The sequence below is a fragment of the Jaculus jaculus genome, chromosome 11 (genome assembly GCF_020740685.1).
Source record: "Jaculus jaculus isolate mJacJac1 chromosome 11, mJacJac1.mat.Y.cur, whole genome shotgun sequence".
Taxonomy (NCBI): Eukaryota; Metazoa; Chordata; class Mammalia; order Rodentia; family Dipodidae; genus Jaculus; species Jaculus jaculus.
In genome coordinates, this window is record NC_059112.1 from 12,861,650 (window position 1) to 12,888,964 (window position 27,315).

At 44.9% G+C, this 27,315-nt stretch overlaps 3 protein-coding genes across 3 annotated transcripts in view; 1 reads left to right on the forward strand and 2 right to left on the reverse strand.

Moving 5' to 3' along the window:
• Window positions 1-6,699, reverse strand: part of Srp72 (signal recognition particle 72) — a 30,094-nt gene extending 23,395 nt beyond the window's left edge. The window contains exons 1-3 of the mRNA XM_004665383.2: window positions 6,558-6,699; window positions 3,409-3,529; window positions 125-248 (exon numbers count right to left, since the gene is read on the reverse strand). Coding sequence (XP_004665440.1) covers window positions 125-248; window positions 3,409-3,529; window positions 6,558-6,672 — 360 coding nt within the window. The 5' untranslated portion in view covers window positions 6,673-6,699. The remainder of the gene's footprint in view (window positions 1-124; window positions 249-3,408; window positions 3,530-6,557) is intronic.
• A 2,055-nt stretch (window positions 6,700-8,754) lies between these two features.
• On the reverse strand, window positions 8,755-23,204 carry Paics (phosphoribosylaminoimidazole carboxylase and phosphoribosylaminoimidazolesuccinocarboxamide synthase). The gene is made up of 9 exons (XM_045161506.1): window positions 23,050-23,204; window positions 20,754-20,951; window positions 18,377-18,555; window positions 15,305-15,484; window positions 15,086-15,199; window positions 14,602-14,685; window positions 12,029-12,209; window positions 9,881-10,039; window positions 8,755-9,470 (listed from the first exon to the last, which is right to left on the reverse strand). The coding sequence occupies exons 1-9, from the start codon at window positions 23,063-23,065 to the stop codon at window positions 9,307-9,309; spliced, it is 1,275 nt and encodes a 424-aa protein (XP_045017441.1). The 5' UTR covers window positions 23,066-23,204; the 3' UTR covers window positions 8,755-9,306.
• Window positions 23,205-23,689: 485 nt separating this feature from the next.
• The window catches only part of Ppat (phosphoribosyl pyrophosphate amidotransferase), a 31,842-nt gene continuing 28,216 nt past the window's right edge, over window positions 23,690-27,315 (forward strand). Inside the window, exon 1 of the mRNA XM_004665385.2 lies at window positions 23,690-23,997. Within this exon, the coding sequence (XP_004665442.1) occupies window positions 23,870-23,997 (128 nt within the window). The 5' untranslated portion in view covers window positions 23,690-23,869. The remainder of the gene's footprint in view (window positions 23,998-27,315) is intronic.

Here is a 27,315-nt window from a genome sequence, read left to right on the forward strand (position 1 = left end):
CTGGTTTGGTGGCCAGTTTTGCGGAGCACCAGAACGGTGTGGAGCTCCTCGTCCCTGCTCCACGTCAGAGGCAGCCATCTTCACTCAGCATGATGCTCAACAAGTATTTTAAAGCAATAATTACCACTTGTCCATAAAGCTCCTTTAGTTTGTCTGTCTGCTGGTTGGCACTTTCTATTGTCTTCAGGGCATTCTCTATTCTGTTCAGCCTGTATTCGCAATATGCCTTCTCAAAGGACAGAGAGTTACTGAGGAGAAAACAAACAGTATCTGATTATTTTCTAACAATACAGAGTGCTTGCTCTATGCCAGACACTGCTCTCAGCACCTGATATATGTTAATTTATTTAATCCCCATAACAAAAGGTGACTTGTCAAAATCCACACAGGCTCTTCAAGTGGCAAAAGTACTATAACCATTTCCTTAGCCTCTCTTCCTGCCAGGGATATTAACAGAACTATTCACTTTATGAAATAAGTATATAAGACAATTATGAATCAGCTAATTAATCAGTTGTCTTAGATACAAAGACAATATTAACTAATGATATAAAGTTTCTTTAATAAAATAAGCCACAAGTTTAACTTGTTCAAAGCAAATGATTAGCAAAAGAAAAAAAAGCTAGAAAGTAAGCACTGTATTTATAATCAAATAACAGTAGCATATAACACTGAAAGCAAGACAAATATACAGATTTAAAAATTCATCTATGAGCCGGGCGTGGTGGCGCACGCCTTTAATCCCAGCACTTGGGAGGCAGAGGTAGGAGGATTGCCATGAGTTCAAGGCCACCCTGAGATGACAGAGTTAATTCCAGGTCAGCCTGGACCAGAGTGAGACCCTACCTCGAAAAACCAAAAAAAAAAAAAAAAAATTCATCTATGTTGGAGCTGGAGAGATGGCTCAGTGGTTAAAGGTGCTTTTTTGCAAAGCCTAACGGCCCAGGTTTGATTCCTGGTAAGCACATAAAGCCAGATGCACAAAGTGGCACAGGTATCTGGAGTTCGTATGCAGTGACAGGAGGCCCTAGTGTGCCCATATTCACTCTCTGTCTGCCTGCCTGCCCCCTCAAATAAATTAAAACAAAAATCTTTAAAAAAATTCCAGGGCTGGAGAGATGGCTTAGCAGTTATGGCATTTTCCTGGCAAGCCTAAGAACACAGATTCCTGAGTACCCAATTAAGCCAGACCCACAAGGGGGCACATGCATCTGGAGTTCGTTTGCAGTGGATGGAGGCCCTGGTGCACCCATTCTCTCTCTCCATCTACCTGCATATTTCTGTATCTCTCTCTCAAAAATTTTTATAAAAAGCTTTTCCATATTCAATATATGGTTTAAGTATAAAATCAAAAAGAAGCCAGGTATGGTGGTGCATGTTTTTAATTCCAGCACTTGGAAGGCAGAGGTAGGAAGATTGCTGTGAGTTCAAGGTCACCCTGAGACTACATAGTGAATTCCAGATCAGCCTGGGCCAAAGTGAGACCCTATCTCAAAAAACCAGAAAAAAAAAAAGAGATACACCAAGAGGTTTGACTTCCACTGTTATGTACATAAACCTTGTTCTTCCTTATTCACTACAGTGACTATTTTTATTCACTGGTTTCTTTTCCCCCAAGAAAATCTATTTATTTGAGGGAGATAAAGAGGCATATAGAATAGGCAAGCAAGGCTTACAACCACTACAAAAAAACTCCAGACACCATATGCCACCTTGTGCATCAGGCTTATGTGGGTACTGGGGAATTTAATCTGGGTCCTTAGGCTGCACAAACAAGTGCCTTAACTGCTAAGCCATCTCTTCAGTCATAGTCATTGCTTTTTCCTTCTGGGATTTTTTGTAAATACATCTTATTTTATACATATGTATGTACACATATATATGTAAGTATGTATGTATAAATTCCTATATACTTCTTGTCTTAAAAACAAAGTACCAAAAAAAAGGCTGGGGAGATGGCTTAGTGGTTAAGTGTTTGCCTGTGAAGCCTAAGGACCCTGGTTCGAGGCTCGATTCCCCAGGACCTATGTTAGCTAGATGCAGAAGGGGGCACACACATCTGGAATTCATTTGCAGTGGCTGGAAGCCCTGGTGCACCCATTCTCTCTCTCTCTCAAATAAATAAATAAATAATAACCAAAAAATTTTAAAAAAAAGAACACAAACAGAAACAGCTGAACATGTGGTACAACATGTTTAATCCCAGCACCCAGGAGGGAGGCAGGAGTATCACTGTGAGTTCGAGGGCATCCTGAGACTACACAGTGAATACCAGATCAGTCTGGGCTAGAGCAAGCCCCTGCCTCAAAAAACCAAAAAAACTAAAACAACCTGTACTATTACTATATACTACTCTATATCTGATCAGCATTATAACACTAAACATAAACACATTGCAAATTAATTTTGATACATTATTTCTTCTGGGACCTAAGCATAACTATAAAAAAAAAAGTAAGGAAAGAACTGAGGTATGAGTTTGTGTTCTGTGAAATCAATGACAAGAAAAAGATAACGAATGATTAAAAGAAACAGAATGCTGCACGCTCTGAAGTGCAGAAGAGCACAGACAGGCCTCGGCCCAGAGCCCACTCGACGCTGAGCACAGCTAGGCCTGGAGGGCAGAGTAGACTGCCACACGGTCCTAAACACCTCTATCGAGCTACTTGCTTACAGGCTCCAAATTTATACCGCTTTGCTGTGGCCCTACATCCTCCATGGACTCTTTTTAGCTTTTTTTTTTTTTTTGAGAGAGAGTATAGCAACGAACTAGCAATCCTCCTGCCTCAGTTTTCCAACTGAAAGTGAAATAGCAAGAGTGCAAATCTGAGGCCAGCTTGGGCTACACAGGGAGTTCCAGACCAGCCTGGGTAACACAGATCCTAAGAAAGAAACAAAAACAACAAAAACCAGGAAGATGGGAGAGGAAAAAAACAAAACAGTAAGAGGCTGACAGAGGTGGAATATCATAAAAGTTCCTGCTGGCTCTCTTCCTATCAGAGACTAGTAACAAGCAGGAGAAACATGGTATCAAGTACTTAAAAAGTAATAGCTAGCCGGGCATGGTGGCACACACCTTTAAACCCAGGCAGAGGTAGGAGAATCGCCATGAGTTCGAAGCCACCCTGAGAGTACAGAGTGAATTCCAGGTCAGCCAGAGTTAGAGTGAGACACTACCTTGAAAAAGAAAACAAGAACCGGTCATGACGGTACACACCTTTAATCCCAGCACTAGGGAGGCAGAGGCAGGAAGATCACCATGAGTTGAAGGCCACCCTGAGAATACACAGTGAGTCCCTGGAAGCCTGAACTAGAATGAGACAACTAATGGCTACTGGAGGAAAATGCATGGAGATGCCACAGCTCTAACGCAAGCATTTCTAGCTGTCCAGCTGACTGAATACTTACCTTGCTAACGCTTTGGTATGGGTGTTGATGACATTCAGGGCTTCCTTGAAACTCCCGTTCTGAATCAGGCACACTACCTTACAGTGCAGGGCGGTGATGTCGTCCTTGTTGATCTGCAATACTAGAGATCAGTCACAGGAGAGTCCTTTTAAAATCCATTCTTTTCTGCATCTTTTTACTAAATTTTTCTCTGCTACCTCAGAAAGCTACATTTCTAATTTCATTGCAATAGAATGTTGAAATAGTAAAATGGGCCTGGTGTGGTGGCACACACCTTTAATCCCAGCACTCAGGAGGCAGAGGTAGGAGGATCGCTGTGAGTTCAAGGCCACCCTGAGAAGACAGAGTGAATTCTACGTCAGCCTGGGCTAGTGGGAGACCCTACCTTGAAAAAGAAAAAGAAATAGTAAAATGGTAACTGACCATTTTTTTTTTTTCCAACGTAGGGTCTCCCTCTAGCCCAGGCTGACCTGGAATTCATTCTGTCGTCTCAAGGTGGCCTCCAACTCACGGCGATCCTCCTACCTCGGCCTCCCCAAGTGTGCGCCACCACACCCGGCTGATCTTCATTTTTAACGAGTCACGCCAGGGAGGTATAGATTTAATTTTCAGTGAAATAAAGAGCCCTGGGTTGGGAGGCGGCAAAGCGCTTGCTATGCCAGCATGAGGACCCGAGTTTGGATCCCTGCGGCTTCCTAGTCTAGGTGACTGGGTAAGCTCTAGGTTCAGTAAGAGACCTTTTCTCAAAAGAAAAAAAAAAAATTAGCTTGGTGTGGTGGCAGAGGCCTTTAATCCCAGCACCCAGGAGGCAGAGGTAGGACTGTTGTGAGTTCAAGGCCACCCTAAGACGACATAGTGAATTCCAGGTTAGCCTGGGCTAGAGGGAGATCCTACCTCAAAAAACCCAAAATAATAATAACAATAATGGTAAGGTAGGAAGCAGCTGAGAACACTATATGTCATTCTCTGGTGTGTGCATACGCCTGCAAACATAAGTGCCCACACACAGGAACAGGCATGCACGTATGCCCGCCCAGAGATCCCCAAGATGCTGAAGAAGTAAGAAAGAAGCTGTTCATCAGGGGACATACTGCATCCTACGTGATTCGCACACCCCAGCCTCACACTCCAATCTTCTCAGAACTCTGAGGGGTTTCCTCGGCATGATTTTAATATACTTGAAACTTTAGAATTCTGCCATTTACTGTCATCTATGAAATCGATCTACTACTATTAAATTATGATATTTTCTTTTCTAAGAAAAAAAGAAGTAAAGTTCATGTAGATTTTAGATTCAAATGACTTCTTTTAAAAAGACAGCTTCAATGTGACACATTTATACAATGGAGTTCTACTCAGCAGTAAAAAAAAAAAAAAAAAGAAGTTATGAAATTTGCAGAAAAATGGATGGATCTGGAAAGGCTTATACTAAGTGAGGTAACCCAGGCCTAGAAAGCCAAGCGCCACATGTTCTCCCTCATATGTGGATCCTAGCTACAGATGATTGGGCTTCTGTGTGAGAAGGAAAATACTTAGTAGCAGAGGCCAGTAAGTTAAAAAGGAGATATAAAGGGAAGAGAAAGGAAGGGAGGAGGGTACTTAATAGGTTGGTATTGTATATATGTAAGGAGAATGACTGAGATGGGGAGGTAATATGATGGAGAATGGAATTTCAAAGGGGAAAGTGCGGGGGGGAGGGGAGGGTATTACCATAGGATATTTTTTATAATCATGGAAAATGTTAATAAAAATTGTGGAAAGATAAAAAAATAGATAATAAATAAAAAAAATAAAAATAAAAACAATAAAAAGACATATTCACTGTGTGGCCCAAGCTAGCCTCATGACTCTCCTTCCTCAGTCTCTCAAGCGCTGGGACTACAGGTGTGCGTCATCCCACCTGGATTAGGAGTAGTAGTCTTGCCACTACCTGCCTAAGAAATCATGTAATAGTCAAATGTAAGATTTCTGACTTAGAAAATTAACATGAAAGCAAAACTGAGGTTACACAGCTATTAACCAACACGAGATGACAAGGTTCTGGAAAAACTTTACAAGTACCATAAAAACACAATTTATCTTGTGGGAATGTTTCAAAAAAATTCAAAAATCCTCTCAATGTAAGGTAAGCAGAGAAAAGAACAGGTAAGGCCTCAGGTGGCCATGTTTCAATGACAATGACAGCTGTTCACTGTCAGAATGGCAAGGAACATGGCTGTCCTGGTTCTTGCACAACTACAAGAGAATTCTCAGTCTAAGAATTAAGGAGGCTTCTATGAGTACGTATTGCTGATTAAGGTGTTTCTGGAAAATATTATACTGCTCCTAAGACAGTGGTGGCTGGAGTCCTGGCCAAAGGCTTGATGTTAATTCAAAGAGGTTTGGAAATCAAGCAATTTTAATTAGTTGTCTTGTTCAATATCTGAAATAGACTAAAGAGCACTGGGGCCACCATCATTTTCACAGTCACCCAATCACCGGTTGTTGAAAAAACAATCACTCAGCCCTATGATGTCACATTACCTGTACATTACTGCTGCTTTGCACAGCTGAATCCTTCAATTGTATTGCCAATCCTACCACACTGGGGGTGCCCGCCTGGGAGCAATGTCAGACAGGGCAGTCAAAGGTGCCACATCGGGCAAGTGACCCACACTCGCGGCCTCCATTCTGGACGCAGGCTCCCCGCCCCCCGCCCAGTCCTTCCCAGTCCAGCAAGCACTCTGGCATCCGGACAGCTTCCTTCCCACCGGGTCCGCGGCAACAGCAGCCTGTCGCTGACGTGTCCCGCCGCTGGAGGACAAGCAGCCTCCACGCACGACCTCCCGTCCCGTCCCGTCGCTCGGGATGACGACGACGAAGCCCTCCACGGAAGAGAACTCGGGCTGCAGCTGCGGCAGCGGCACGGGGCGGCTGCGGTTCCGGGGCGCTCGGGCTCTTTAAATCCCGCCCGGGGGGCCTGGCGGCGGGGACACACGTGGCTCCCGAGGCGCCCGGTCGGGGCGACGCACGGCCGAGGCAAGCGGGCCCGCGGTGTCCTCCCCTTCCCCAGCCCACCCGCGGCGCGTCCACGCAGCAGGGCGGACGGGCGCGCGCACGCCCCGGGGCGTCCCCCCCTCCCCCGGCGGCCCGGCCTCCCCGACACTTACTCTTGTTGACGGTCTTGAGGGCGCGCGTGAAGTCGCCGTTCTGGCCATAACGGTTCACTTCGCTCCACAGCGCAGGCACCGAAACCCCCCCGCTGCCTCCGCCGCCGCTCGCCATCTTGGAGGAGTCGCGGGAGGGGCGCGGCGGCCTCTGCCCCGGAAGTGGGCCCCCGAACCGGAAGGGGCGGGGCAACCCGGAGGAGTGGGGGGGGGAAGCTGTGCGTTGCTCAAAGCGTTCCGGAGGCAGTTGGGGTGATGGTGTTCGGGAGTTCCGGAGGTGGTGAAGAGAGCTAGCGTGGCGGGCCGCTTCCCGAGGGGACGTGTAAGGGTCCCACCGAGGAGGGTCTGTGCTGCAGGGGCTGGGTGACTGCCTTGGGAGAGAGGTCACTGTCTTTTATTTATTTTTGGTTTTTCAAGGTAGAGTTTTGCCCTAGCCCAGGTTGACCTGGATCGGGAAGGCCTTGGAGAGAGAAACCACTATCTTTTATTTATTTTGTTTTGTTTTTCCAAGGCAGGGTCTTCCTCTGGCTCAGACTGACCTAGCTTGTGAAGGCCTTGGAGAGAGAAGTCACTTATCTTTTTGTTTTTCTTGGTAGGGTCTCACTGTAACTCAGGCTGACCTGGAATTCACTGTGTAGTCTCAGGGTGGCCTCGAACTCACAGCGATCCTCCTACCTCTGACTCCCGAGTGCTGGGATTAAAGGCGTGCGCCACTACGCCTGGCTGGGAAATAACTATTTTATTCAATTTTCTTATTTGAGAGAAGCAGAGGAGTGGGCATTCTGGTTTTTATGGAGATACTGATGGAACAAAAAAGAACTACTGGAAGTACAAATCTGCAGGTCCAGAGCTAGGAGTAGTAAAGCTAGGTTTAGCTGAAGGAGTTAGTAAGGGCTACCCGTACTTCAGGGAAAAGGAAACATGATCTAAGAGTAAGGTTGGCCTGTCTTGGTGTCTAATTGGAGTACTCAGGGAAATCCTATCTTACAAGGACCTGGTGAAATAAATGGCAGTCTAACAGTTGAGAGGGGAGAAAGCAGACAATGTAAGTCAGTAGGAGGCATATGGTCAAGTGTGATTTCTTAACATCTTGGGGGGGTCAGGGATCATAAATCCCTTTGGGCAACTGTAATTGCCCTTTCTCATAAAAATGAACATGTCAAAATTTAACATGTAAATTAAACTTCATGGATACTGAGATTAAAGTTTAGTGACCTATAATACTTGATGTTGTACCTCACTGACTTTCAAATGGGTTATGGGTTGAAAACGGTATGCTGGAACAATGCTAGCTTTTCCCTCCCAACTTCTGGCAGCTTCTGACTTTGCCTCCTTTCTCACCTTTAGGTATGGCTGGGATTACAAAGCTCTTTATTTACTGAGCCATCTCCCCAGCCCCCAATGCTGCCTATAAAAACCCGCGTGTAATCTGCAACTCTGCCCTTCCTAGAATTTGTGCTTTATTGACCTCACTGGCATTGGAGTTCAGCCTAGCAATGGTATAGCTGAGAAATACTTTCACAACTATTGGAAGACCTCTAGATCAAGGTTTCGGGAGAACAGGGGTAACAAGGATTCAAATTGTTCTGGATGTTAGGTTCTCACCTAAACTATGCACGTGATGAATATGGCAAAGAAAAATGGGGAAACACTGTAATATAAACTATTTGGCACATCAGAGCCAAGAGTCAAGTAATGCAAATGTGACCTCTTGGTAACAGCTGCCCCCACAGAAGTGAGTCTTGTTAGGTCCACTGTCCATATACACACTAACAAATCTTGGTTATCAAATGGAAATCCTATTCCTGAATAATGAAGGTAGGCCAGCGTTTGCTGGTGGTTACAATGCCTTATCAGGATACAAAGTTGATAATCCCCAGAGGCAAACATCAACCTCTAGCCTCTAGCCTCCATACACTCATCATGCACCACATGCTATGAGCCAGAAAATTAAGACATCAGAATCAAGGCAGCTCAGTCACAGTGCTTGTGGGCTCTAACCTCCAGATCCCCCCCTCCACTCAAAAGCACAAAAATTAGAAAGTCTGGGTTGAGGGTAGCTCAGTGGTAGTGCTTAGCATGTGTAGGGCCCTGGAATTCCATCCTTATCTCCACCACAAACAAACAAACTCCACAACCCAGGAATAGGTAGCAGTATGCGTACAGATCATTTTCTTAGATAGTGATAACTACCGTAGAATTTAGAGACCATAAAGAACTTTTATTTGCTCTTTCCATGTACAACATAAGCATTTTAATGTTCTCAAACAAGATAAAGAAGTCTAGTAACTTTTAAGTCATTATTACCATTTATAAAATAAAATACATTTCTTTGCTCATGTTACCTACCTAACATTGACCACACATTGGGGAAAGAGACTAATGTAAAAGTGTTAAAACAGTTGTATGATCTATAAAGATTTGTTGTTTCGCTGGGGGTAGGGTCTCACACTAGCATAGCTAGCTGACCTGGAATTCACTCTACAGTTCCAGGCTGGCTTCAAACTCAGTGATCCTCCTACCTCTGACTCCCAAGTGCTGAGATTCAAGGAGTGTGTTACCACACCTGCCTTTTTTCTTTTGCTTTTATTGACAACTTCCATAATTTTAAGGAATATTAACAAATACTAGTATTCATGAGTCTAGAGAAGCATTTGCTCACTAGTGAAATTTATTGATTTGCTCTGATTTTTTCCTAGCTAAACTAAAAATCTGTAGTTCTAAAAAAAAAAAAAATCAAAATGACATTCTTTTAATTACATCCTCTGAATTTCTTGTCAGCCTGCTTCAAAGAAATCCATGTGTTCAATATGCTTGCTCGAAGTTTGGCCCAGACTAAATGGTTGTTTAATCCAAATATCTGAGCAGCGAACTGAGCAGATCCCTCTGGAGAAAGTATGGTTGAACAGCTGAGACCTATAGTTAAAAAAACAAACAAAACAGAAAATTAAGCTGTCATCTTAAAGAGGGTAATAAAGTCAGTAAAATTGTAATACCACGCATCCTTAGCTCTTAGAGATACATACTACCACAACATAAAGCATCCTTAAAGTAATCCAGGTTCACTGGGGCTATTATGTGCAATAAAATCTCAATTGCTGAGACTAAGCGATGAGTACTTGAGATTGCATTTTGAAAAACATTTGAAGCAGGTCTTAATCTAGTCCAGGCTAGCCCAGAACTTACTCTATAGTCCAGGCTGGCCTTAGACTCATGGTTCAACCTATGACCTCAGCCTCCAAAGTGCTGGGATTAAAGGTACCACAATGCTTGGTTGAGAATTTTAAAAAGCAATTTAAAAATTCATCATATCACTTATATCTTACCACTGGGCAGGCGAAGAGATGACCACACGTCCTGAGCTCCCCAGTCTGGTGTGAGAGGAGGACAGCTAATAACTGGGTATGCAGTGTTACCAGACATCACTGGACCCAAGCCATTGCTTCTGCCTGCTACTGCCACAAATACCGTAGGAATGCCATCACCTAGGAGATTACAAGATTGCAATTCATTTCTTTATAGGAGGTGGTGGTGTGTGTGTGGGGGGGGGGGCGGGGGAGACTTCCTGAATAATGTACTGTCAGCAGCTGGGCTGTGAACTAGGTCTCACAGGGTTAAGTAGTTCTTTGCATGCCAGCTATTCTGGATGTGATCTCTCCAACCCTCCTCCCAAAGTAACATACTCCAAACTTTCGGCATTGTAAATCTGATGACATTTTCTTGGGGGGGGGCGGGGAGGGCAGGGAGGTTATATAGTCTCATGTAGTCCAGGCTGGCCTCAAACTTGCTGTATGGCCAAGGATGACCCTGAACTCTGATTTGCCTGTCTCCATGTCCCCAGTCTTGGAATTACAAGCAAATGCCACCATGCCAGGTTTATGTGTTGCTAGGGACTGAAATCAAGGCTCTGTGCATGCTAGGCAAACACTCTACCAACTCAGCCATACCTTCAGTCCTCCATTTAGATTTTTCTGCAAAGAATTCTAACCCTTCATTAGCTTACTGAAGTGGTCTGAGCACCCTTATCCCCATTAGTAACTACACTTGGTAGCAATCCTCTCTCCATCCCCCTCCAGGCACGGTCTCTAGCACAGGCTGACCTGGAATTCACTATGTAGTGTCAGGCTGGCCTTGAACTTACAACAGTACTCTTGACTCTGCATTCAAAGTGCATGTGCCACTCCAGCTTGTTTTATAATGGGCATACCAGGGCTTCTTTCCTCTATAAACGAACGCCAGCCACCTTTTCTGGCCTGCTCATGTGGAAAGCTTGGGAGCTCAACCTGGTCTTTAAGTGCTGGAACATTTTTGCAGCCCCTCAAACATTTTTTTTTTTTTTTTCCAATTAAGGAATGCTTGTGTGTGTGTGTGTTTGGGGAGGGGGGAGGGTTGGAGAGATGGCTTAGCAGTTCAGTACTTGCCTATGAAGCCTAAGGACCCTGGTTCGAGGCTTGATTCCCCAGATCCATGTAAGCCAGATGCACAAGGTGATGCATGCATCTGGAGTTCGTTTGCAGTGGCTGGAGGCCCTGTTGCACCCATTCTCTCTCTTTCTCTCTCGCTCTCAAATAAATAAAAATAACAAAAAAAGTGTTTGGGGACTGGTGAGATGACTCAGTAAAAGCTCCTGCTTGCAAAGCCTGCCTGGGCTTAATTCCAGATGTACAAAGTGGTGGCTGCATCTAGGGTTTGTAGTGGCAAAAGGCCCCGATGTGCACATTCCTTCTCTCTGTCCTTGCAAATATATAAAAATATTAAAGAAATATTTGCTTGTGAACACATGGCTCCAGTATTTGAGATCAATGATATCTTATCATTAATTTTGTGTACTATGTCCTGAAGCTCTGGCTTTATTTCACATCTGCCTCTGGGAAGGACTAGCCATTCAAGATGCCAGAGAGAAGCTGCCGTTCTAGCCTCAGGCTTCCTATGGCCTTTTTTCTCCCTACTGGAGCATATTAGAAACAATGCCTGACAGGGTGCTTGTAAGTCCTCAGTTTGGGTCCCACGTCCTTCCATGCCTGCATTTTCTATTCCTTTTCCTTGTTTTCTTCATAAGCTCTCAAAGTACCTTGTGTCCTTATATAGAAAAAGTTCTTTGTGCAGCAATAGCCTAAAGCATATGTTTTGTTTGTTCTCTGTGTGCAGATACCCATGCACCCTATGTGGAGGCCAGGAGAACAAAGGACATCTACTGCTCTTCAACTTTATTTCCTGAGATCCTCCCACTGAACATGGCTGACCAGTATGCAATTCTGCTGTTTCCACCCCCTCAGCATTTGGGATTACAGGCATGTGTGTGGCTAGTCCTGGTTTTTTGTTTTTTTTGTTTTTAAGTGGGTTCTCAGGATGAACTCAGGTCTTCAGGCTTATACATCAAAGCACTTTTATCTGTCGAGCCATCTCCCCAGCCCCAATATATGTATCTCATTCTGACACGATCAAGAGATCACTGAAAACCTCTAGCTGTTTACCCTCATATTCTGCTTTAATCCTTAGAGTTTCATCTGGTCCTTTGTGGGCAGATGTCACCCGAAGTTCACACGGAATCCCAAAGCTTCCACAAGCCTTCTTGATTTTCTCACAGTGACTGAGATCAGAAGTTGAGCCCATCAGCACGACAACCCTGCACTGACTTTCTGATTTTAGAAGCAGCTGAAAAAGAAACACATGAATATGAAAAAGTACAGAGACAAAACTGATAAGCACAAGAATGATAGCTGGAGAACAGTTAGTTTACAGTGAATTGTATCAAGTTATATCTGGACCAAGTCTTGTCTCCTGCCTGCCTACCTTTCCTTCCTTTTCTTTTTTTTTTTTTTTTGCAGCCAGTTCTCACGTAGCTCAGGCTGATCTTAAATTCAAAACAGCAACTTGCAATTCTCCTCCTCCACCCTTCACGTGCTGACAGTACAGGTATATACCATTAGAACTATCTCTAATATTTTCATTCTTTTAAAAAAATATTTTATTTTTATTTATTGAAAGGGGGAGGCAGGCAGGCAGGCAGATAGAGAATGGGCATGCCAGGGCCTCTATCCACTGAACACGAACTGCAGACAAATGCGCCACCTTGTGTATCTAGCTTTACGTGGGTCCTTCCTGCAGATTCTATGTCTGCCACTTGCTAGCTGTTAGTGCCAGTGGGCTAGGTTTACAAAAGCCTGCCATGCCTTCTGGGTTTTTCAGTGGCGTTTGGAAATCAAACTCGGGCACTCTGGCTTCATCAGCAGGTACTTTACTCACTGAACCACTTCCCCAGACCCTCTGATAAACCAAATTCATGACAGATAAGCAGAACAAAGTGATAGAGGATTTACTTTTTAAAAAATACAATTGTGTGGGGGTGGGGAGGGTGGGAATTACCATGGGATTTATAATCATGGAAAATGTTAATAAAAATTTAAAAAAAAACACCAAATTTGGCCAGGTGTGGTTAATCCTAGCACTCAGGAGGCAGAGGTAGGAGGATTGCCATGAGTTCAAGGCCACCCTGAGACTACATAGTGAATTCCAGGTCAGCCTGGGCTACAGTGAGACCCTACCTCGGGAAACAAAAACAAAACCAAAAAACCAAAAACTAAAAAAAATTACTCAAGCCAAGTGTAGTGGTGTACACTTTTAATCCCAGCACTTGGTAGGCAGAGGTAGGTGGATCAACATGAGTTTGAGGCCACCCTAGGTTAGAGAGCAAGACCCTACCTCAAAAAACCAAAATATACTCAATTTCTCTATAGAAAGTAAAGCTTTTCATGATATACCATAAATGAAAAACAAAAAAACCCTCAAGTGGTGCAGCTATGCAGCGCTTAGGCTGACGTCAAGCTTGAAATCCTGTTGCTTAGCCTCCTGAATGCTAAGGGTACAGTATGTGTACCTCTCTTGCTTGCAAGTAATTTTTTTAATCAAGTAAATGAAAGGATAGTCTAGGTATGGTGGCGCACACCTTTAATCCCATTACTCAGAGGCAGAGGTAGGAGGAACACCATGAGTTCGAGGCCACCCTGAGACTACATAATGAATTCCAGGTCGGCCTGGGCTAAAGTAAGACCCTACCTCGGGAGAAAAAAAAAATTAAAGGATTGAACCTCTTAATATTAAGGAAGCTAACATATGTCATCCTCATGATTTTAGTAAATTCTTAGCCGGGCGTGGTGGCGCACGCCTTTAATCCCAGCACTTGGGAGGCAGAGGTAGGAGGATCACCATGAGTTCGAGGCCACCCTGAGACTACATAGTGAATTCCTGGTCAGCCTGAGCCAGAGTGAGACCCACCTCGAAAAAAAAAAAAATCTTTTTAATGGATGCTTTAAGGCATGATCAACCAAAATAAAGGTTAGGTTATACATCTTTGTTAATTTGTTGCTTTGAACTCTAAATACACGTTCATTTGGAAATAATTAAAAGAGAAATTATACAGAGATCCACCCATTCCATGCTATTGGGACTCTTGAATAACAATGCAAGATTTGTATGAAATGACAATTCCTGGGCTGGAGGGATGGCTTAGCATTAAGGCATTTGCCTGCAAAGCCCAAGGACCCAGGTTCAATTCCCCAAGTCCCACGTTAGCCAGATGCATGAGGGGGCCCACACATCTGCTGTTCATTCCCAGTGGCTGGAGGTCCTGGTGTGCCCATTCTCTCTCTCCCTCCCCCTCTTTGTCTGTCAAATAAATAAAAATTAAAAAAAAAATTTAAAAACTTTAAAATTCCTGTAATAGTGAGGGGAAGGAAATAAGATCCTAGGTTTCCTACCAGATTCTGAGAGAAGTATACTGACCAGCTAAATAGCAGAGTCCTGGCATATTAGTAAAATGCTTCAGTTGGGATATTTCCTAAGGACATTCCTCTCACTGAAGAAAAGAGATGCCCTAAACTCTCACATTATTCCTAAACTAGTCTTTCTTTTCTAAGACAATGTCTCAACTAGGTTGCTTAGGCTTGCCTGGAACTTTTGTTCCTGTAGTCTCAGCCTCCAGAATAAGAGCCATCTAACAAGATTTTTCTTAAAAGAAAAAACACATTACCATACATTATAGGATTACCTCTACTCTGTCTGCAACCCACTCAAAGTTTTTCTTTACCATCTGGAGCCCTTCAGGAGTGACTTCTTTGAGGTCACGATAAGACTGGAAAATAAGATAGAAATTTCAGGTAAGTTTCTCCTGCTATCTCACACTATTTTCAAGTAGAGATTTTAACAACTTTGTACAACAGATGTGTCTGAAAATGTGTTAGTTTAGAAATTTATTTCCTGAATTAGTGAGACTTCAGTAACATTAAATAAGTTTTATTTTAATTTAAGTGCTTTCTACACTAGCAACTACAATTAACTGCCTTGAGAATTCCTGTGTTATTAAGTATAGTGGATACCACCTTTATTTTATTAGAAAAAATACAGAAACAGAGCCCAATAAGCCCAGAAGACTTGACACTGTCTCAGTCGGTTGTGCACTCTGGCCTTTCCCCGCTCCTTCCACCTCTACCACAGCCAGCCTTGCAGAGTAATGACCCTGAAGCAGCGCAGACCTGCTTGTCTTTCTGCTGGCTCCGATCTCCTGATGGCCAGAGTCTCCAGGAGTCGTTATCAATAACATCGGCAAGAACAATCTCTTTGGTGGTGACATCAACACCAAATTCAATCTAGAAAGAACACATCACCAAGGAAAAGACAGTTAAAAATTAAACTACTCAAGACCTGTCTTTGTCATAACCTTTTCTTTTAAACCTCCTTGTCTTAATAAATACCTTCATGTCAACCAATGTACAGTTCTGGGGCTGCCAGGATCTCTCCAGGATTTCAAAAATCGCTTGTGTAGCATGGCTCATGATGTCCACTTCTGTCTGGCCTATGACAAGTCCAGCAAAGCAAAATTTTGCAGCAATGAGTTGTTCCTCAGACCACTGTGGGTCATTATTGGCATCATCCTGAGAAGAGAGGGGTATGGTTCAATTAAATGTAACATCCCTTTTTGTTAGTATCAATTCCTAACAAATACCCATTTTCATCTTTTTTTTTTTTTTGAGGCAGTCTCACTCTAGTTCAGGCTTCCTTGGAACTTTATAGCCCCAGGCTGGCCTCACACTCACAGTGGCCGTCCTGCCTTCAGCCTCTCCGGTGCTGGGGCTATGTGCATACTACTATGCCCAGCAAAAATTTTTAATAATACCCTTTAATCAAAGTAATTTTTCAAAGTGTCTTTTTCTTTGCTGTTGTTTGTTTTAAGGTAGGGTCTCACTCTAGCCCAGGCTGACCTGGAATTCACTATGTAGTCTCAGGGTGGCCTCAAACACGATGATCCTCCTACCTCTGCCTCCCAAGTGCTGGGATTAAAGGTGTGTGCCACCATGCCTGGCTTAAAGTGTCTACTTTTTAAACATTGTTATTTATTTGTGGTGGAGCTGGAATTTGAATTTCTACCTCACATAAGCAAGGCAAGTGCTTTATCAGTGAGCTACATCCCCAGCTCCCAGATTTGCCTACCTTTATTTTCTTTTTTAAAAATACTTACTTGCAAGGAGAAAGAGATATAAAGAGAAAAAGAGACAGACAGACACAGACGGAGAGAACGGGCACACCAGGCTTTAGCCGGGTCCTAGGGAATCAAACCTAAATCACTGGGCTTTTGCAGTGCAAACTGCCAGGCCATCTCTCAACTCCCATTTGTCTACTTGTAGTAGTGACCAGGCAGCTTTGACAGGGATGACCTATTCTTGGTCATAAATTATTTGAATCAATTTAAAAGCAATTTAAGTTTCGAATGTTTATTTCTTCTCAGGTCACCTGACAGAAAGTCCAAAATATATTTAAGTCAATTAAAATGTTCCAAAATTGAGTTTTATAATCCCCCACTTCATTTTTGATAAAAACTTATATATAACTAAAAATCTGTAGACATATTATTTGATAATGACAAAAAATAGCCAAATCTTTCAAGGCTACCCTGAGCGTACATAGTGAATTCCAGGTTAGCCTGAGCTAGAGTAAGAGCCTACCTCGAAAAAAGTAAAAAAATAAAAATTTTTAAAAAAGGCAAATCTGTGGGGCGTGGAGGCTCATGCCTTGAACCCCAGCACTCAGGAGGCAGAGGTGAGTTACAGGCCACCCTGACACTACATAGTGAATATCAAAGAAAAAAAAGCAAGTTAGAAAAAAAAAGTTAAAATACATGTAATTTCACTTTATTATATAAGGAGTGTCTCAACTTTTCATGGCATTTTGCTTTATGGGTCTTATATGATGTAAGACAACTTACTGAGGAGGAGATGGCCAAGCAGAAGCACTTGCTACACAAGGCAGAGCGCCTGGGCCGAACCCCAGCACGTGAGCGACAAGGGGGGCACGGCCACGCAGGCCTCTCCACAGCAGGACTGCTGGAAGCCCCTGGTTGGCCTGTTCTAGCGGAAAGATGGCTGCTCCAGCTTCAGCGAGGGACTGTCACAGGGGAATAAAACCACTGCACCCCTCCCCCATGCAACACTGACGATCCTTTCCAAGCAGATGCATGCTGACAACCTAAGTAAGTGATGACTCGACAGGTGAGGCGCTTGCCACACAAGCCTGAGGACCCGAGCTCAGACCCCCAGCACCCGTGCAAAATGCTAGGCACTGTGGTATGTGCTTGTGGTGCCAGCAGCGAGGAGCCTGAGGTAAGGAACCCTGGGACTCACGGAGTCAGGTGGAGACTGACTGCGGAAGACCTCTGACCTCCACATACATGTGTACCCACATAAGTACAAACACCACACATCCATGAGACACTGGTAACACATGTGCCTGTGCTACAACACAGAAGGATTTCAACACAGAACAGACTATCCTCAAATTTGACTTTCCTGCCTTTGACCCCAAGTTTGGGGAACACAGGCTTTCTTAGGAATAACTGCAAGTGTGTGCGGAGCATGCATCCTGTGCACATGCACATGGAGGCTACAGTGGTGAAGCAGATGTATGTACTCCTGCCTAGCTTCCTTAAGATGGAGTTCCCCTGCCCTGCCCCAACCCTGGAGCTGACTACTGAACCCATTTTTCAGTCGGACTGGATGACCAGTGAGCCCTAGCACTCTCAATACTGGTTACAGGCACACATGGCCATACCCATCTTTTTACAAGGGTGGTGCTTGGGGCTGGATTCAGATCTCATGCTCATGTGGCAAGTGCTCTCATTTGCAAGACATCTCCCCAACCCTGGACTATAATTAAAAAAAAAAAAAACAATTTATGTGGCTTAACATGGGTACTGAGCAATCAAACCCAAACTACCATGTCTTGCAAGCAGGCACTTTTAACTGCTGAGCCATGTCCCTATCCCTTTAAAAAAAATTTTTTTAATGCCTTTCTTACTAAGTTTTTTGGTAAATTTTTATTTATTTTTTTTTTTTGTTTGTTTTTATTTAAAAGTGACGAGCGAGCGAGTGAGCGAGAGAGAAAGAGGCAGAGAGCGAGAGAGAGAATGGGCACACCAGGGCTTCCAGCCATTGCAAACAAACTCCAGGCACATGCGCCCCTTGTGCATCTGGCTAACGTGGGTCCTGGGGAATCGATCCTTGAACGGGGGTCCTTAGGCTTCACAGACAAACACTTAACTGCTAAGCCATCTCTCCAGCCCTGTTTTTAAATTTCATTTTTCTTGTTTAGCTGGTCTAAATGCATGTATAATTTTAGCTCTTTCCCTTCAAAATTTGATTTGTCATTGTTAATGACAAATGTTATGGACATTTGCAATTTCAGATGTCTCAATGTTCAAAAACTTTTGCATTTGTAATTATAAACTTGATACTGCATTGTAATAAGAAGACACAAAAGCATAAAAAAATTACCTTAAAAAACATCTCCACTTTAGGTGGGTAAAACTTATATCCTTCCTTGACACCAGGATTTCTTTTGAGAAAAGAACCAGTTGCTATTCTTCGGCAAACCCACTCAATTGGAATCATTTCACACTGGGGTGCAATGAAAGCAGTCTCTCCATATTTCTGGGTGAAAGCAGTTTTGATACCTGTACATTGATGTTAAAAAGAAAGTAATGAAATACTTGTTTTCCTCCTTTTGTAAAAAAGATTTATTTTTATTTATTTAGTTAATTTATTAGAGACAGAGAGAGGGAGAGAGAGAAATAGAAAGTGAAAATGGGTGCTCCAGGGCCTCCAGCAGCTGCAAATGAACTCCAGACGCATGTGCCACCACATGCATCTCCACCTGGAGAATCGAACCTGGGTCCTTAGGCTTTGCAGGCATGTGCCTTAACCGCTAAGCCATCTCTCCAGTCCTTGTTTTCCTTCTGAGGTAGGTTCTCACTCTAGCCCAGGCTGTCCTGGAATTCACTCTGTAGCCTCAGGCTGGCCTCAAACTCAGGGTGATCCTTCTACCTCAGCCTTGCAAGTGCTGGGACTAAAGGGGTATATGAGCACACATGGCTGCAACGAACATTTTTTTTAACTTTTTTAGCCTTTAATCCCAGTACTCAGGAGGCAGAGGTAGGAGGATTAAAGTGAGTTTGAGGCCACCCTGAGACTACATAGTTTATTCCAGGTCAGCCTGAGCTAGAGTGAGACCCTTTACCTCAACCCCCCCAATTTTTTTTCTTTCTCAATTTTTATTAACATTTTCACTATACCAAAAATTTTTATTATAAAAAATATCCCATGGTAATACCCTCCCTCCCCCCACTTCTTTTCTTTTCTTTTTTTGAAGTAGGGTTTTACTCTAGCTCAGGCTGACCTTGAATTCACTCTGTATTCTCAGGGTGGCCTCGAACTCATGGTGATCCTCCCAAGTGCTGGGAGTAAAAGCATGCATCACCATGCTTGACTACAACTGCATTCAAAAAACTATGTATATGTATATGTGTGTGTGTATATAAATTTGTTTAAGCGACACGGGGTGGGGGGGGGGTAATAGGCACACCAGAGCCTCCAGCCAATGTAAGTGAACTCCAGATGCATCCATTACCTTGTGCATCTGGCTTACGTGGGTACTGGATAATCGAACCTGAGTATTTAGGCTTCACAGGCAAATACCTTAAGCACTAAGCCATCTCTCCAGCCCTCATGTTTATCTTTTCTTGGAGGTAGGGTCTTACCGTAGCCAAAGCTGCATCTTTTTATTTATTGCATGTGTTTGTTTACTGGCTTGCCAGTGCCTCCTGCCAATGCAAACGAACACCTGATGCCTGCGTCACGTTTTGTGCCTGGCTTACGTGAGTGGCTTGAGAAACTGAACCTGGGCCAGGACACTTTGCAAACAAGCACCTTTAATCACTGAGTTATCATCCCAGACACTTTTTTTTTTTTTGAGGTAGGGTCTCACTCTAGTCCAGGCTAACCTGGAACTCACTATGTAGTCTCAGCATGGCCTCAAACCATGGCGATCCTCCTACCTCTGCCTCCAAAGTGCTGGGATAAAGGGGGTGCACCACTATTGCCAGCTCCAGAAGCCCATATTTATCTTTTATTATTTAAAAGTAGATCTATATATGTGTGTCTGTATACATAAGTAAGTGCAATTATAAAATTTAAAACAAACCTTATAATCCCATAGCTACAGTACATCGTTTTCTTACTGCTAACATTTTAAGGGGTAAAGCATCTTAAGTTTTTTATTTTTGTTTCTTGAGGTAGGGTCTCGCTCTTGCCCAGACTAACCTGGAATTCACTATGGAGCCTCAGGCTGGCCTTGAATTCACAGCAATTCTCCTACCTTGGCCTCCTGAGTGCTGGGACTAAAGATGTGCACTACCACCATGACTGGCCAAAACCTTATTTATTTACTTGAGAGGAGGGTAGAAGGGGATGAGAAGGGGTGTGCCAGGGCCTTTAGCTGCTACAAATCAACTCTAGACACATGCGACCCCTTGTGCATCTGGCTTACGTGGGTACTGAGGAATCGAACCTGGGTTCTTTGGCTTTGCAGGCAAGTGCTTTAACCACTAAGCCATCTCTCTAGCCCAAAAGCTTTTTACACAACTTTCTGACCTTAGTTTGGTCTTTTCAAACTTTTCTCTTGGAAGGAGAATCATCCTTTAGTTTTTCAGTAGGAAGGCATTCTGGAGTCTTTTGATCTAGTTCAATCCAGTCTCTTGATTAATGGTAAGATGGGAAGTTATAGATACTATCTTCAGTTAGTATCATTTCTCTAGAAAAAGGATCAACAAGATAGACAGGCCAGGGGGAAGAGGCATTGTGGGGAAGCACTCACCTGCTTCCTGTAACAACTGAAAAACGCAGCTGGTAATTTTGTTGGAGATTGCAGCTTTTCCTTCCAGGTGATTCTTTCTAGCTGCATTTCCTGCTGTAATCTGGTCCTTAGACTGCAGAAGGACTTTTCCTGGATTATTTAACAATTCATAGACTTCTTTTGTTTTACCTTCATACAGTTTTTTACCAATGTTCATTACTGTGGAAATAAAATAGAATCACATCAGATTTCAGGGTGATTTTATGAATATTAAATACTTAAAGTCAGTTAAATGATGAATCACTAAATAGACAGTGATCAATAATCTTAACAAAAGTTAAACTATCAGCAAAGAACCTTATACTTGAAAAGTGTAAAATTTCTACAAGGGAGAGTGAAAACACTCTAGGACTGTGCTGTCCAATATGACTATACACTGCATTCAATATCAAAAAAACGTCTAAAATAGCTCAATAGCTTTTTAAAATTATTGATTACATGCTGAAATGCTAGTATCTTAGATATATTAGGTAAATAAAATTATTAAAACAGGCTGGAGAAATGGCTCAGCAGTTAAAGGTGCTTGCTTGAAAGCCTGACAGCCTGGGTTTGGTTCCCCAGTACCCACATAAAGCCAGATGCACAAACTGGTACATGCGCCGGGAGTTCATTTGCAGGGGTAGGAGGCCCTGGAACATCCCTTCCTCTCTCTGTGCTTGCGAATTAATATACTACAACTTGCTCTAGCATATTTTTGGCTGTTTGTTTTTACTTTTTAAAATATATTTATTTATTTGAGAGAAAGAGGCAAAGAGAGGGGGAGAGAACAGGTATGCCAGGGCCTCCAGCCACTGCAAATGAACTCCAGATGCATGCGGCCCCTGTGCACCTGGCTTCCATGGTTCTTGGAGAATCTAACCGGGATCCTTTGGCTTTGCAGGCAAAAACCTTAACTGCTAAGCCATCTCTCCAGCCCGTTTTCACTTTTAAAAATATGGGTAATAAAGGCTGGGAAGATGGCTTAGTACATAAAGGTGCTGGCTTGCAAAGGCTGCTGGTCCTGGTTCAATTCCCCAGTACCCATATAAAACCAGATGCACAAAGTGGCATACGCATCTGGAAGCAAGACCCTAGTACGCTCATGTGCGCTCACTTGTTCTCTCTTAGTAAATAATTTAAAAAATGTGTAACAAGAAATTTACTTATGTGGTTCACATTATATTATATAGCTTGCGTTGGTGTAGGGGGAAAAAAGCATTAAAAAGAAGGTTGGTGGACTGGAGAAATGGCTTATTGGTCAGGATAAAGCCCTAATTTGATTCCCCAGTGCCCACATAAAGCCACATGCACATTGTGGTACATGCATTTGGAGTTCCTTTGCAGCAGCTGGAGGCCTTGGCACACCCATTCTTTCTGTATCTGTTTCTCTGCTTGCAAATAAGTGACATCTTAGAAGTAGTAATCTGCCAAAGGACTCCAAAATGGAAGATTCTGGAGATTTTACTAGCACAGATACCCGGACCATAGACACTGGCCCAAAGCCTATGACCCGGAGCTTCAGGTTTTTTTTTGGTCTTCCTTTTCCATGTGATAAACAATGTGCTGATGAGTCCACAGAAACAACTTGGGTCACTATCAGACTTTTGTTAGTCAAACACTGCTGCAAAGGATGATCAATCAGGCATGGCTGCGCACGCCTTTAATCCCTCGGAGGGGCCAGCTTGGGACTGCAGTGGATTCTAGGTCAACCTGGGCTACAGAGAGGCTGATAAAAACCTAGGCCAGCCAGTCTGTCCCGGCAATCTTGGCATTTTCGGGGGAGGGGGGAGAGGGTGGAGGCAGGCAGATTCCCAGCTTCGTGGGCAGGGATCCACGATCCAAACAAATACCTTGTCACATTTTTCTTCCACAACATTAAATTATTAACTTAACAGCTGAAGGCCACTGTTAAAGGTACCAAGAACAAAACAAGCGAGACGTTTATGACTTTCGTCACATCTATTCTCCGCAAAGTTCCGAAGCACTTTTCTCCCTCGTTCTCAGGACCTTCGTCCCGCCCCGCTCCTTCCCCCCCATCCATGCCGCGGGGGGAATGTCTGGGAGTCTGGGGAGGCCTTGGGTACCACTTCCGTGTCCGCAGCACGTCGCGCGGGGCCACGTGCGCTCCCGCCGGGGACCCCGAGGCGGGCGGGCCGGGCCCGGGACCCCGGAGGGCCGCCGCGCGCGCGGAATCCCCGTACGCGTGGCTTCCAAGCCCGCCAAGTTCCGGGAGGGACGATGCGGAGCGCCTAGCCCCCCACCCCCGGCCGGCACTCACCCTCCGCCGTCGCCATTGTCGCGAGCGGGCACAAGCCGACCACCGCGCGGGAGGGAGAGGCTGCACTCGGCCGAACAAGGGCCGCCGGGCCCGGGAGGTTCTAGCGGGGCCGGGGGGCGTGGCTTCCTCGACACGCCCCGCTGCGGGGCCCGGCAGCAGCCCGCAAACGCCAGCGTTCCTAGCCGCAGGCGTCTCCGCCCAGCAGCGCGAGCCCGGCCCGAGCCGCGGGCTTCCCGCCGCGCACGCGCGCTGCCGCCCCATCGCTCGGGGACCCGCCCCGCGCCTGCGCGCGCGCCTCCGGCCCGCCGTGGAGTGGCTCCTTAGGCTGGACCGTACCAAGTCGAGACCACCAGGGGAGGAAAGGGGCGTGCAAACGTCATATCCCGTGAGAGGAACATGGCGCGGACCTCCGTGACCCTCCGCACCTCAGCCTCGGGGGCCGGAAAGTAACGGAGGTTCCCACGTGCGGACGAACTGAGGGAGCCACACGCCGCTCCCGAAGAGGGATGGCTCCGCCCTCCACCCCCCCACGGAGGCTGTGGCTCCGCCCCCTCCATCGCCTTTCGCGTCGCTGATTGGCTGATCAGTGGGAGGTGGGCGGGACGCGGGCGATCGGGCCACGCCCCTTTCGGGGAAAGCGCGCGCCGCCGCAGTGTAGAGAATCTTAGCCGCGGGCAAGGAAGAGAGCGCTAGCGAGGGAGAGGCTCGCGGGAGCGGGAGCTTCTTTGAGGCGTTGTGTGCCGAGCCGACAGCTGGTTGGTGCTCGGGCCTCGGCGGCTGGGGGCTGCTCCGTCCACGTGCTTGCGGCGGCGGCGGCGCCATGGAGCTGGAAGAGTCGGGCATTGGAGAGGAGTGCGGCGTGTTCGGGTGCATCGCTTCTGGAGAGTGGCCCACGCAGCTGGATGTGCCGCATGTGATCACCCTGGGACTCGTGGGGCTGCAGCACCGGTGAGCCGCGGGGCGAGGGGACCGGCGACTGGCTTGTGCATTACCGCCCCCCCCAACCGCGCGAGCCGCTTCCCAGCACCGGGCCATGGCATAGACCCGAGTGGGTTGTTTTCTTTGGGGGGGGGACCTTGTTCCTGTAGTCTGCACCCGCTGCATGCACTTCCTAGGGCTCTGTGGGACGGAGGTTCCGAACCTCTTCTTACCCCCACACACCCCGTCTGTGCTTGGACTTGCCAGATCGGGGAGCCGGTTCTAATCTCTTGAGTCTGGGTACTGTTCCTTGATAAGCTTCTGCAGGGTGGCTGCTGGTGCAGCTCCCCCAACATCTGGAGGTGCTAATTTTATTTTAATTATTTTATTATTATTATTATTATTATTTTGCGTGGGGCCTCCAACCAACACAAGCTTCGTTTGCAAGGGCAGAAGTCTTTGAGCAGATTGTGAGTCTGAAGTCACTCTAGCCGTGGGAACCCAGGCACTGAAGAGTCGGAAGGGAGTTAACAGTTATGGGAACTTGGGGATCCTGGAGTTAAGAACCAGAGGAACAGGACCAGTTGATGTTGAAAAGGAGCCGCGGTAGTAGATTTCGTAGAAATTAACTGAAGACAGTCTAATCGCAGGGAGAAGACTGGTAAAATTACAGATGTTTGGAAACATTGCTACTAAGATCCCTTTAAAAGGAGAGAGGAGTGTCAAGATACACAAGTGCTTTGGACAAAATTGGGTAGTCCCTTTGGGGTAAAACCAAAACAAAATACTTTGATAACCTTAAATTTTCCCATTCTACCTGGCTTAATTGGGAGTTAGTATAAATATTTCCGTTGAAGAAGAAGTAACAAAGGCTACCTGTACCAAGTATTACACATTGTCCACAAGACAGTTTAGGAGCAGTAACTTTTGTACAGTTAAAGGAAGTGAGCATTAATGCTTACCAGCAAAGTAGATGAAACAAGTATAAATGCATTGCTAAAGACTAGTTATCCTCTAGACCTAGAAGTCTTTGCTTTTTCCAGAGTTCCAGTCAGTTGGATTTGGGTTTCTCATTTTGTGTACTTTTTAAAAAACAGCATGTGGAATGAATCAAAAAGAAATTTTATAATACGTATATATTATATGTAATTCTTTTTTTGTGTTGTTTGTTTTTTCAAGGCAGAGTCTCACTCTGGCCTAAGCTGACCTGGAATTCACTATTTAGTTTCAGGGCGTACTTGAACTCACAGTGATCCTCCTATCTCTGCCTCCTAAATTGTGGGATTAAAGGCGTGCGCCACCATGCCTAACATAATTCTAGGCGTGTGCCACCATGCCTGGCTTAATTATTATTATTTTTTTTTTGACCAAGGATCTGTCATTTAGTTCAGGCTGGTCTGAACAAACTCTTAAAATTTTTATTTATTTATTTGAGAGAAAAAGGGAGATCAAAAGAAAGAGATAGAGAATGGGTACACCAGGGCCTCTAGCTACTGCAAATGAACTCCAGACGCTTGCGTCGCCTGTGCAGCTTGCTTACATGGGTACTGGGAAATTAAACTAGGGTCCTTTGCCTTTGTAGGCAAGCTCCTTAACTGCTAAGCCATCTCTCCAGGCCCTGAACAAACTCTTAAGAAGATCCTGATTCTCTTGCCTCCATCTATGGTTTCATGCTATGCTGGGCAACCACTCTGCCAGCTGAACTACCTTCCCAACCCTCCAAATTTAAACTTGAGTAACTAATCTTGGATAGTTGAGGCTTGACAAAAAATAGTTTTTTGTTTTTTTTTTTTTTTTTGTTTTTCGAGGTAGGGTCTCTCTGGTCCAGGCTGACCTGGAATTAACTCTGTCATCTCAGGGTGGCCTTGAACTTATGGCAATCCTCCTACCTCTGCCTCCGGAGTGCTGGGATTAAAGGCGTGCGCCACCACGCCCGGCTGTTTGTTTTTTGGAGGTAGGCTCGTACTCTATCCCAGGCTGACCTGGAATTCACTCTGTAGTCTTAGGGTGTCTTCGAACTCTCAGCGTTCCTCCTACCTCTGCCTCCCGAGTGCTGGGATTAAAGGCGTGCATCACCACGCTGGCAGTTTTCTCATTTTTCAAAATGTTTTAAGGGAGCCTGGTGTGGTGGGGCACACCTTTAATCTCAGCACTTGAGAGGCAGAGGTTGGAGGATTGGTGAGAGTTGGAAGTCAGCATGGGTCTGCAGAGTTGAGTTCCGGGTCAGCCTGGGCTATAGTAAGATCCTGCTTCAAAAGAAAAAAAAAAACGTAGTAAGGGCTGGTGATGTAGCTCAGTGGCAAGAATGCTTACCTAGCATGTGCTGGGGTCTTAGGTTCAATCACTAGTACCCCTTCCCCCCTCCGCCTCCTCAAACCTCCACACACAGAGAGAGAGAGGGAGAGAGAGAGAGAGGGGAGTGGTCCAGGGATTCTTTTAGTTGCTGGTCTGAAGAAAAGATGTAAAGTGCTAGGATAAAGTCGTGTGCCCCTACATTCAGCCTAAAGCTGGATTCTTGTAGAGATGCAAAGAGATGACGTGATAGAGCTATTGTTTAACTTGTGATTATTGTAATTTCTGACAGACTAGAATTCATATTTTCTACCTTTCAGTTCTGGGCATTTTCGTTTATAGTCAGCCCATGCATTCTACATTCATGGTCTTAACCAACTGAAGATGGAAAACTTTTTAAAAATATTTATTTATGAGAGAGAGAATGGGCACACCAAGGCCTCCAGCCACTGCAAACGAACTCCAGATGCATGTGCCATACTGTACACCTGGCTTACGTGGTACTGGGGAATTGAACCTAGGTCCTTAGGCTTCACAGGCAAGTGCTTTAACCACCAAACCGTCTGTTGAAGTCAGGTTTGCATTGCTGATAGAAATCACCCACCCAAAAGCAGCTTGTGGGGAAAAGAGGGGTGTTTTTTTGGCTTACAGGCTCAAGGGGAAGCTCCATGGTGGCAGGGGAAAACGATGGCATGAGCAGAGGGTGGACATCACCCCCTGGCCAACATCAGGTGGACAATGGGAACAGGAGAGTGTGCCAAACACTGGCAAGGGTACACTGGGTATAACACCCATAAGCCCGCCACCAACAATACACTGCCTCCAGGAGGTGTTAATTCTCAAATCTCCATGAGTTGGGAACCTAGCATTCAGCAGAACACCTAAGTTTATGGGGGACATTTGAATCAAACCACCACACCATTTCTCCAGCCCTGAAAAAAATATATGTTTATAATATACATATGTGTGTGTGTGTGTGTATATATATATATATATATATATATATATATATATATATATTTTTTTTTTTTTTTTTTTTTTTTTTTTTTTGAGGTC